The sequence below is a fragment of the Myxocyprinus asiaticus genome, chromosome 29 (assembly GCF_019703515.2).
Source record: "Myxocyprinus asiaticus isolate MX2 ecotype Aquarium Trade chromosome 29, UBuf_Myxa_2, whole genome shotgun sequence".
Taxonomy (NCBI): Eukaryota; Metazoa; Chordata; class Actinopteri; order Cypriniformes; family Catostomidae; genus Myxocyprinus; species Myxocyprinus asiaticus.
Window position 1 is genome coordinate 7899721 of NC_059372.1, and position 11844 is coordinate 7911564.

The following is an 11844-nucleotide window of genomic DNA, read 5'->3' on the forward strand; positions in this document are numbered from 1 at the left end:
TCGCAAGTTCAAATCCAGGGTGTGCTGAATGACTCCAGTCAGGCTTCCTAAGCAACCAATTGGCCCGGTTGCTAGGGTGGGTAGAATCATGTTGGGTTAACCTCCTCGTAGTCGTTATAATGCGGTTCTCGTTCTCGGTGGGGCGCGTGGTGAGTTGTGCATGGATGCCACGGAGAATAGCGTGAAGCCTCCACATGCACTATGTCTCCATGGTAACGTGCTCAACAAGCCACATGATAAAATGTGCAGATTGACAGTCTCAGAAGCAGAGGCAACTGAGATTCGTCATCCGCCATCCGGATTGAGGCAAGTTACTATGCCACCACGAGGACCTAGAGTGCACTGGGAATTGGGCATGCCAAATTGGGGAGAAAAGGGGAGAAAAATAAATAAAAATACTTTTTTTTTTTTGTTGTGATTCACCTCGGAGCTGGTTGGTTTGGTTCATGGCTTACAAGTCTTTTATGAAGTTTTTGTATTAAAAGTCCAGATTATCCACCCTGATTCTACTGGACCTTTCTGCAGCCTTTGACACAGTCAACCATCAGATACTGCTGTCCACCTCTCTACTCTGGGCATTACAGGAATGCTGAAATGAATGGGGAAAAAACTTCTGGAACCCAGATTGCTGAAAAAGTGGGCAGTCACTGTTTCTCTCTATAAAGTGAGTGAGTTCAGGGTTTTGAAAAGATGGGGCGTGGCTAATCCAACAGCTCAGTTTGTGGAAATTCTAGAATGGCTCAAATCGCTTACAGCCAGGGGTGTAAAATGTACTCGAAAATTCTACTTGAGTGAAAGTATGGATGAGTGAAAATTTTACTCAATTAAAAGTCCAAGTATCTAGCCAGAAACATACTTGAGTGAAAGTAAAAAAGTACCACACTGAATTGTACTTAAGTTTTAAAAAAGTAAAAGTAACATAGAAAGAATAAAAAAAGATTTGAAAATTTCCTTGGTGAGTGGGAGACAAAGGAGACATGTCATCTTGTATGAATCCTTACTAACTCCACTAAAGGAAAATAACTCACTAAAGTAGGGCCTAGGGTTGGGTATTGATACAGATTCCCCGATTCGATACGATACCGATTCATAAGCTTTCGGTTCGATTTCGATTAGATTCATATGGGTATATTTCAGTTATAATGTCCCTTTTGCTTACATATGAAATAAATTCTTTCTCAGCTAATGCTGTGAATTATACAGGGGACCTTCTAACTAGGTACATTATAAAAATATATATTTTTCTAATTATATTTTAGTAGTTTTTCATCATTTGTCACATTTTGGATTTTTAAAACTGAACAAACCAAAGTATTTAAACAATAAATATGATACTATATTGCATATATTATATTTTGTGACATGTTTATTGTTTAACTGCATAATTTGTACTATTCACATGTATTTACATTGAGCTGTTGAACACGTGCTAAAAAACAGTACTGTCTCTTTAAGGAAGCCCAGCATTTCTGTACAGTAATGCGAAATTTGGTTGCAAATGCTAGTGATTTATTCTCATTGTAGTGGAGGGTTGCACATAAATAACATTTAACTTAAACTAGGCATCAGTGCAGTTCGATTGGTTTGTTAGTATTAAGCTAAGATGGAAGAAAATGATCTGCAAAAATGTAACGAGTACTTTTTAAGTCTAAATAAAATTGTAATGAGTAAAAAGTACTATTTTTTTATTTGAAAATGTAATTAAGTAAAAGTACAAGTATTCAGTTTAAATTGCACTCGAGTAAAGTACAAATCCCCCAAAGCAATACTTAAGTATAGTAATGAAATATAATTACTCAAGTACTTTACACCCCTGCTTAGAGCACCTTTAATATGTGTCCTATTTGCCAAATAAGGTCAGTAGATATCAGTTTATATTAGTATTACCAATTGATATTACCATGATTCATGTCCAAAGAACCATGGTAATACCATTTTGTTTGTTAAAACCATACAATTTAGGGGCCTGAGTAGCTCAGCGAGTATTGACGCTGACTACCACCCCTGAGTCTTCAACTCAGTCAGAAACATATACAATTGTAACATTTTTAGCTTTACTTATTTTTCATCAATGTGTACAACACAAAATATTAACTATAAAGTGAATTGGAGAGATACATAAAGCAAAATAATAATTCCTTGAACTTCTTTGCCCTAATAATCCATAAAATTAAGATTTTAAGTACTACTAACTCAAACGATCAAGTACAGAAATGAGGTTGTTGGGAATACTTATAAATCCTTGCACATGAAGAATTTTAGCATGTTTGTTTGGTCTAAAAGAACTTATTGGGGCATTTAATTAGTTGTTATTTAGAATTTAGAGATTTAAGCTCTTTTTAGTATTATTGATGTTGTTTTATTGTAAGTAGTTAGTGTTCTCTTTGGTGAAGTTGGATCTTGTTCATGCCATGTAATTTTTCTTTGCGCGTGTGATTGAGTGTGGCTGAAGAGAAGCTTTATCTGCACTTTTTAGGGAATCAGCTGTTTAATGACTAACTTCAGTCATTATTTTCTTTAAATTAGGTAGAAACAATAATATTAAAGTTAATTTGAAACAACCTGCTTTTTGCTGAGCGACTCCAGTCAGGCTTCCTAAGCAACCACTTGGTCCGGTTGCTAGGGTGGGCAGAGTCACCTTGGGTTAACCTCCTTGTGGTTGCTATAATGTGGTTCTTGCTCTCAGTGGGTCACGTGGTGAGTTGTGCGTGGATGCCGCAGAGAATAGCGTGGGCCTCCACACGCGCTAGATCTCTGCGGTAACGCGCTCAACAAGCCACATGATAAGATGTGCGGATTGACGGTCTCAGACGCGGAGGCAACTGAGATTCATCCTCCGCCACCTGGATTGAGGCGAGTCACTACGCCACCACAAGGACCTAGAGCGCATTTGGAATTGGGCATGCCAAATTTTGACAATGCGCATAAGAACTCCTGAATGGAAACGCTTGATTTGTGAATAAAAATGTACATAAACTTTTATGCGCTTGGAGGAGGTGGATTTTCTAGAGTTTCACATTTGTTAAAATGTGTATTAAAGTGATGGAAATGGCATATTCACATGAACGATGACATGTCATGACCATATTTAAAGCGCTGTGTCAATATGCTCGTCGGATGGTACAGGTGTGCGAGAGCTTGACGTGACTGGCTCAACGAAAGGCCCGACCATGGCACACAATTCTTCAAACATAGCCCTAGTTAGTCGAAAGTGCTTCACCCACAGATCGTTGTTATATCTTCTCCAGGCCAGCACGTATGACACCGCCCAGCACCTGGCTCCCTGACGTACTTCGGACCGACCTCATGGTGGCTGAGAGGAGATGGCAGAAATCTAAAGATCCAGCAAATCTGAGTAAGTATCAGTCTTTGCTTGCATCTTTTTCAGATAACATAAATCTGCACAAACCTCCTATTACCAGGACAAGATCAACAGCACCACAGACACTCGCAGCCTATTTAGAACATTCAACACACTTCTCTGTCCTCCCTCTCCACCGCCTGACACCTCACTGACAGCAGATGTCTTCGCCACATTTTTTACAAATAAGGTTACAGCCATCAAAAAAACACTCTCAGCACCACACCCTGTCAAACATCCATCTCCTGTATGCAGCTCTTCTATCTCTATGTTCTCTCCTCTGACTGACACTGAGGTCTCTAAACTCCTCCTCTCCAACCACCCCACCACCTGTTCCCTTGACCCCATTCCTTCCCACCTTCTCCAAGCCATCTCTCCGTCCATCCTACCTGCACTCACACACATAATCAGCACATCTTTACTCACAGGCATTTGTCCCACTACATTTAAGCAGGCTTGAGTAACCCTGTTGCTTAAAAAACTGCACTTAACCCCACACAAGTAGAACAATACAGACCAGAATCTCTCATCCCTTTCATGGGAAAAACACTTGAAAGGGCATTTTTCAATCAGATCTCTGCCTATCTCTCGCAGAACAAGCTGCTGGATGACAATCAGTCATGCTTCAAAAGTGGACATTCCACCGAGACTGCCCTACTGTCTGTCACTGAGACAGGCGAGAGCTGGATCCAGATTATCCATCTTGATTCTACTGGACCTTTCTGCAGCCTTTGACACAGTCAACCATCAGATACTGCTGTCCACCCTCTCTACTCTGGGCATCACAGGAACTGTGCTTGGCTGGTTTAAGTCTTGTCTCTCAGGTAGGTCCTTCAAGGTAGTCTTGAGAGGTTAGGTATCCAAGTCACATCAGTTACTTTCTGGGGTACCTCAGGGCTCAGTGCTTGGGCCACTTCTCTTCCCTATATACACAATATCACTGGGACCCATCATTCAAGCACATGTGTTCTCTTACCACTGCTACGCCAATGACACATAGCTCTACTTGTCTTTCCAGCCCAACGACACCACGGTGACTGCTCGAATTGCTACCTGTTTGGCAGAGATCACGGCCTTGATGAAGGAATACCACCTGCAACTTAACCCAGTGAAGACAGAGCTCCTTGTCTTTTCAGCTAACCCTGCTGCTGAACACAACATCACCATTCAGCTGGGTTCAACTACAACGCCTTCCAAAATGATCAGAAATCTAGGGGTAACCATTGATAAACAACTCAGTTTCACAAACCACATCTCAAAGACAGCACAATCATGTAGATTTACACTCTACAATATCAGGAAAATAAGATCATTCCTCTCTGAACATGCCACTCAACTTCTTGTTCAGTCACTTGTCATAACTAAACTGGACTACTGTAACGCTCTCATTGCAGGCCTCCTTTCATGCACATTTAGGCCCTTTCAAATGATCCAGAATGCAGCAGCACGTCTGGTCTTTAATGAACCAAAGAGTGTGCATGTCACACCACTCATTGTCTCTAAAAACTGGCTTCTGGTTGATGCATGTATCAGATTCGAGGCTCTGAGGATGGCATAAAGAACAGTCACTGGGTCTGCTCCAGCATACCTAAAATAATTTCTGCAGAGCTACATACCCACCAGCAGCCTGCGGTCGGCTAATGAGTAACACCTTGTTGTACCAACACAAAGAGCCACCAAAACACTTTCCCGGACTTTCGGTTTCACTGTACCTCATTGGTGGAATGAGCTTCACAACTCCATCCGTGAAGCAGACTCACTCTCTGTCATATGACTAAAAACAGATATTTTCCATGCACTCATTTTATATATATATATATATATATATATATATATATATATATATATATATATATATATATTGCTCTCTAATCTGTCTTGGATGCTACTATTCTGATGCTAGTGAAACTTTGTAATGCAGCACTTTTTGTACCGCTGTCTCCTTAAGATGAATTGCTTATGATGTATTATTCATCTTTTGTAGTCGCTTTGGATAAAATTAATAAATGCCAAATGAATAAATGTAAATGTAAAGTGGGTCCTCACAATCCACCAGAACTGTTTTGTGCGGGAGCACTCCCAGGTATATGGAGGCTGTCAGCGAATGGGAATAGCCATTTGAGCCCTCATTATGTGAGCTATTGCGCTTATTCTGCAACGTCTCCTGGAATCATTTAATAGCATAAAGTACAATTGCTTTATTACAGCAAATACAACTCTCACCGAAGCAAAGAGGTCACTCAGCTGCTCCTTGACAAAAAGAAGGCAGGCTCCCTCAAGATGCGCATTTACAGTTCATTGAAACGCGCAATGTTTTGCATTTTCTTTAGTCGAATTTTCAGAAATGCACATTAAAAATGCGAAACATTTTGATGGAAACCCAGCTACTGTTCCAACAAGAGTGCTGAGGACAACAAGTTTTTCCTGTTCAAGTTTTGAAACAGTGTGATAGCAAAATAATGAAGACATCCTTCATGAGGAATCATAGCATTGCTCCTTGTGTGAAGCATTAACTGAAGAAACTGCAGTGCGTCTTGCTGTTTGATGAATCTCAGATGAACGTGCACATTAGGTTTTTGGATGTAGTTGAAAACAAGGTCTCCACACATTACTTGGATTGTGGGCACAGTAAGGCCAAGAACTATTTGGAAAATTTTACCAAATGGACTCGTGTCATGTGTGTGCTGTTGTCGCATTGCTTCATTTAGGGGAAATACCCAACTATGACATCAAAAATTGTTAATCAAATGAATTTTTACAAGTAGAATTTCAAAATTTTCATACATTGAATTACAACTAGTAAAAACACCTAAAAAAGCACCATAGTAACCACCCAGAACAACCTAGCAACACCCTAGAAGCAACTCATTGCACCTAAGCAAAAACGAAAGTAATGAGGCTAATTTTGACATAATAGCAGCAAATTTGCACAGCCAAGCATGGCACATTTTCTGCAGAAAGTATAAAAATCTAGTTTCATGATTGTTGTATGTGAATAAACAACAAAGTAAACTGAGAATTCAGGAAAACATTTTTAATGGAGCCACTCATAAAAAAAAAAAATAAAAAAAAAAAAAAAAAACACATGGTATTCAAATATATTGCTTTGATTTTTTTTTTTTTTAACAGGTCACAGAAGAAAAAATGATTATGGTAATATAAAAAGAAACAATTCTATTCCACATTTTCAAGACACTGTAAGCTTTGCTGCTCCATTAGACATTACATGTAGTGTGTCATTATGTACGTCAGTAATGTCTGAGCGTGAGTAATTGGTCATTTATTATTTATTAATAAAAGTTGTCTTTTCTTGCTTTATTCCTCAGTGCTTTTGAACTCCATATAAATGTGAAAAGAGACAAATCTGATGCAGCAAACCTGAGAAAAGATTTAAAAACTGGAAGAAAGAATATAGCGCAAGTGTTCAGGCAGATTAAAGAGTTAGTTCAACCAAAAACGAAACATTCTGTCAAAATGTACACACCACTGTGTCAGTATGATTTTCTTTCTTCCGTAGAACACAAAAGGAGAAGATGCAGAATGTTCACACTGCTCTTTTCCATACAATGAAACTGAAATGACAAAAAGCACCATAAAAGTAGACCATATGACTTTTGTGCTATATTCCAAGTCTTATTAATCCATATGATAGCTTTGTGTGAGGAAAATAACTAAATTTAAGTCATTATTCACTGATAATCTTGGGCAGGAACTTCTCTTGTTGTTATAAAGAATGAAAGTTAAAATGATTTGGAACAATTTGAGTTGTGTAAAAGATGAGTTTTCATTTTTGGGGAAACTATCCTTTTAAAGGGGGGTTGCACTGGAGGTATATCACTTTGTGCTTTGAAGAAGCCTAAATTAGCATTTGTTTCTTCAAAGACGTGTCTTAGATGTCTGAGTGTCAACAGTTTTTTCCTTTGTAGCAGATGTAACAGACTAAAGCTCCTCTTTCCTCTTGATGATAAGCTTCCGAACCATATCCGCTATCTGGGGGCGGATTTCCTTGACGGAGACAGTGGGACCCCATGCATCAACCACTTTACCATCGGTGTCGATGAGGTACTTCCAGAAATTCCAGGTTGGCTCTTTTCCAGAGGTCTCTGAAATCGAGTGTGACAGATGTTTAGATGAGAGAGCGTAGCATGACAAATTAATTAGCCATCAGATTGTGAGGCGACAATTAAATGCTTCCTCAAACACTTTGTTTATGACACAGACATTACACGTGAAAAGTTCATGGATGTTGCGAATACAAAAGAGATTATGTAGACAGAGTTATTGACATGTAAATTTGATAAAATTGTTGTTTGTATACCTGTAGTGGCCCCATAAAGTACTTGCGTATTAAATTGCTAAACGAGCGCAGTTCTTTTTTCTGTGTTGATGTAGTTACAATTTAAATGAGTTTGGGAGTGACATATTTAAGGGCTCGTCCCTTTTATAATTATATAAAAAATAGGCTTTAGTTGAATCACTGCAATGAACCGAGCCTGATCTCATGAAAATTACGTGACTACAGCGTTTTTCATCTATAACGGCAGTACTGAAGTAAAACGTCCACTTAGTCGCGCTAAACGTGAGTTGCATTCTCTCCCAAATAGACGAGGTTTTCAAGGTTACTGCTCTATCGAGTTTTAAATCAACAAAACAGACCTCCCTACCCTAAACCTTAAACCTAAACCTGACCAATAGTTTATATAATGCAAATGTTAAAATGTGTCACCTTAGAAATAATGCACTAGTAAAAGTGTTCAGATGTCATAAGTTAGCATTGTGTTGGGAAGAGGGCAAAAAGTAAGTGTTTATAAACTGATAATCTGCTGTTTTATATGTGATTTGTGTGAAAGTGAATAAAAGTCGTTGTTGTTGTTGTAGCGCCTCTAGTGTTCATTTCACCAGGAAACAGCCACGATATGTGCCATGTGAAAATCATTCAGCTTAAAAGTAGGAATGGTAGCATGATTCTACTACTAGTTGGTAGTGAGTTGCAGGCCATATAATGAGGAGGGACATTCTCATTTTAGAGAGCATTTGACTAGGGGAACATTTTTCTTTTTTTTTTTTTTTGTATTGCAATAGACTAGAGTCATCAAAATGTTGGTCTATTTTCCCAGAAGAGAAAGACTGCATTGCAAAAATGGCTCAGAAAAGTGAAGTTAGTTCAGAGAACAGCTCTAGCATCATTTGGTTTGATATTTTGTTTTGTAATGCAATTACATACATGCATTGTAAGTGTGTCTTAAAGGAATGTTCCGGGTTCAATACAAGTTAAACTCAACCGACAGCATTTGTAGCATAATGTTGATTATACCACAAAAAAACAATTTCGACTAGTCCCTTGGTTTCTTTTAAAAAAGGCAAAAATCGAGGTTACAGTGAGGCACTTACAACGGAAGTGAATGGGGCCAATTTTAGGAGGATTTAAAGGCAGAAATGTGACACTTATAATTTTATAAAAGCACTTACATTAATTCTTCTGCAGCGTGAAGCATTTACCCATGTTTCCATTGATCATGGTATAAATAACGGGTGGTTGTACTTGCTTGTTTTTATTACCCCTTATGGCAATGAAATTGTAAAATTGGCAATAACTTTACACAAAAAAGGTTAACAAGCGATTTTATCACACTAAAATCATGATAACACAAATATTGTTTATGTCTTGTGGCTATACTTTTGAAACAGTCAGTTCTTTATGGTTACGGACTGGCCCCAGTCACTTCCACTGTAAGTGTCTCAATGGAACCCAGATTTTTTTTTTTTTTTGCTTTTTTTTTTTAAAGAAATGGAGGGGCAAGTCAAAATAATTTTTTGTGATTATAAATATTTTGCCAAAAATGCTGTTGACTGAGATTAACTTGTATTGAACCCGGAATATTCCTTTTAAACTGTCCGAATACTTTTTGGGGCCACTGTAGCATTACTATTTTACATGTGCATGATTATTAAACCTGTTATAACTGTACACTCACCCACAAGATATTTGTAAGCATTATTGGCTCCTATTCCAACCACAGCGATCTTGCTGAAGATAGGAAAGGAAGCCCCATAGACTCGCCGCACAAAGCTGTCAATCTCTTTATCGCTGCCGGGTTCCTGCTGGCCAAACTGGTTACAGGGAAAGGCCAACACATTGAAATGGAATGGCCCGAAGTCTTTTTGGAGCTGCTGGAGATCTTTGTAGTGCTCATCAGTGTAGCCACACTCACTGGCCACATTCACAACCAGTGACACCTACACACATACATTGAATATAATGGAATAAATAGATCACAGAATTGGTATTTTAAGTAGTCGTAGTAGTAGCAGAGAGAGTAGATAGTGTAATAATACAGTGTAGAAATGTTGTCTCACAGTAACATCTAAATGAACGGTTCATTCAAGTCAGAAATATTTCATGTAACTGAATCAAGGGTCAGATGAGGTAGAAAAAGATTCTTAAGGGGACAACTGCATGTACTTTTAAAATAAAATATAATATGATATAATATAATGTATTTTGTTGGGTCTCTGGAGACTATTAGCAGGGGCGTAGATGGGGGGGGGATCAAGCAAGTACAACCCCCCCGCAACATTTATACCATGTTCAATGGAAACATGTATATTCTTCACACTGTTTCATTTTTGGATGGGATAGTTTCTCTCATCATTTACTCACCCTCATGCCATCCCAGATGTGTGTGACTTTCTGTCTTCTGCAGAACACAAACGAAGATTTTTAGAAGGATATCTCAACTCTGTTGGTCCTCACAATGCAAGTGAATGGGCACCAACATGTTTTAAGTTCCAAAAAGCATATAAAGGCAGCATAAAGGTAATCCGTACTCCAGGTGGTTAAATCTATATCTTCAGAAGCGATATGATTAGTGTGGGTGTGAAATGTAATCATTTTTCATTATAAATCTCCACTTTCAGTAGCACATTCTTCTTCTTTTGTTTTTGGCAATTCGCATGCTTCGTGCATGTCACCACCTACTGGGCAGGGAGGAGAATCTATAGCTATAAAAGGACTTAAATATTGATCTGTTTCACATCCTATCATATCGCTTCTGAAGAAATGGATTTAACCACTAGAGTTTTTTGGATTACTTTTACGCTGCCATTATGTGCTTTTTGGAGCTACAAAATTTTGGTCACCATTCACTTGCATTGTGAGGAACTGCAGAGCTGAGATATTCTTCTAAAAATCTTTGTTTGTGTTCAGCAGACGAAAGAAAGTCATACACGTCTGAGATGGCATAAGGGTGAGTAAATTCAACTATGTAATGCACCATCTATGCAGTGAACCACAGACAGTCAAACGACCCTTAACCCTTGTTGTTAAAATTGGCAGAACTTGAAACTTTAAAACAGGAGTATGAACAATAAGTTCCTTTTAAATACTTTTTAATAAAGCCTCATTACTAAGTCATAAACAAACTTTATATAATGCTAAACAGTTTATGTGCATTCAAATTTAATTAAAGTTTAATGACATCTCCAAGTATTGGAATACAGTCTACATGCATTGCTGAAATCTAAAGCGTTAGATATGCAATAGTGTTTGTTAAAGTTATGAATGAAAGTTTTTAAGTGTTTCCAAACATAAAATATGCTGCTCAAAACTCACACAAATGAAGCAGCTGAGATATTTTGCAAGAAGAAGGATGCCACGTAGACACACAGGCGCAATGAATGAACGCACAACTCCAGGTTGCTTGTTAGTGTTTTATTAGAAGAACATTTCTGGAAGTGAGGAAGTCATATAATACCATTAAAGCATGCACGCATCCAGAGAAAACCAGAGACTGATGCAACATTAGTATTAAAGATGTTTCTTACATGCACGTTAGTTGCATCTAGTGCCTGAATGCTCATTTCTTCCTGGAGACTTACCGATCCTCTGTATTTGTCCAGAGAAACTAACCTCCCTCTGCTGTTTACCACCTTAAAGGTGTAAAAGTCTCTCTGTTTGGCCTCAGTCAGACATAATAATGTTGACAGTAATGTAAGCGCTCGTAGAATCATCTCCATACTGCTGCGGGATTCCTTTGATGTGGAGAAGATGAGGCGGAGAACGGGACGGGACGGCTGAAGACAGAAATCGATGAAGCGGGAGCGGCATCGGCACTCTGATGGACCGGCACGGGTCTTTGATCGTGGCCCAAACAACCAATCAGAAACGACTCCTCGACATTCGCCAAGACGACCGTTTGAATATTATATTATATTATATTATATTATATTATATTATATTATATTATATTATAAAAATATGGATATTATTATTAATATATTATTATTATTATTATTATTATTATTATTATTATTAATATTATTATTAATCAAGCACTCAATTTTAGGTTCATCAGAGAAACATTTTTAACGTTTTTATTTTTCATTGAAACATAACTTTTACATACACATATTTTAATATGCATATTGATATTAGAAAAGGCACAAAATGAAACTTTCCGTAGATTGACAGCAAAACTAGAATA

At 38.1% G+C, this 11844-nt stretch overlaps 1 protein-coding gene across 2 annotated transcripts; it reads right to left on the reverse strand.

Moving 5' to 3' along the window:
• Window positions 1-6435: 6435 nt before the first annotated feature.
• On the reverse strand, window positions 6436-11426 carry LOC127420554 (glutathione peroxidase 7-like). Of its 2 annotated transcripts, none has more exons than XM_051662929.1 (3): window positions 11240-11426; window positions 9337-9598; window positions 6436-7464 (listed from the first exon to the last, which is right to left on the reverse strand). In XM_051662929.1, the coding sequence occupies exons 1-3, from the start codon at window positions 11375-11377 to the stop codon at window positions 7301-7303; spliced, it is 564 nt and encodes a 187-aa protein (XP_051518889.1). In that variant the 5' UTR covers window positions 11378-11426; the 3' UTR covers window positions 6436-7300. The 2 variants fall into 2 exon arrangements, with proteins under 2 accessions (XP_051518889.1, XP_051518888.1); XM_051662928.1 differs by having other exon boundaries at window positions 11186-11426.
• Between the last annotated feature and the right edge of the window lie 418 nt (window positions 11427-11844).

What these genes read in the sequence shown, in the direction of transcription:
- LOC127420554 (XM_051662928.1), bottom strand. Translation starts at nt 11,377, where the DNA reads ATGGAGATGATTCTACGAGCGCTTACATTACTGTCAACATTATTATGT. An exon ending in TAGATGCAACTAACGTGCAT is followed by an intron (nt 9,599 to 11,185) that starts GTAAGAAACATC and finishes GTATGTGTGTAG; the next exon opens with GTGTCACTGGTTGTGAATGT. An exon ending in TGCTTACAAATATCTTGTGG is followed by an intron (nt 7,465 to 9,336) that starts GTGAGTGTACAG and finishes ACTCGATTTCAG; the next exon opens with AGACCTCTGGAAAAGAGCCA.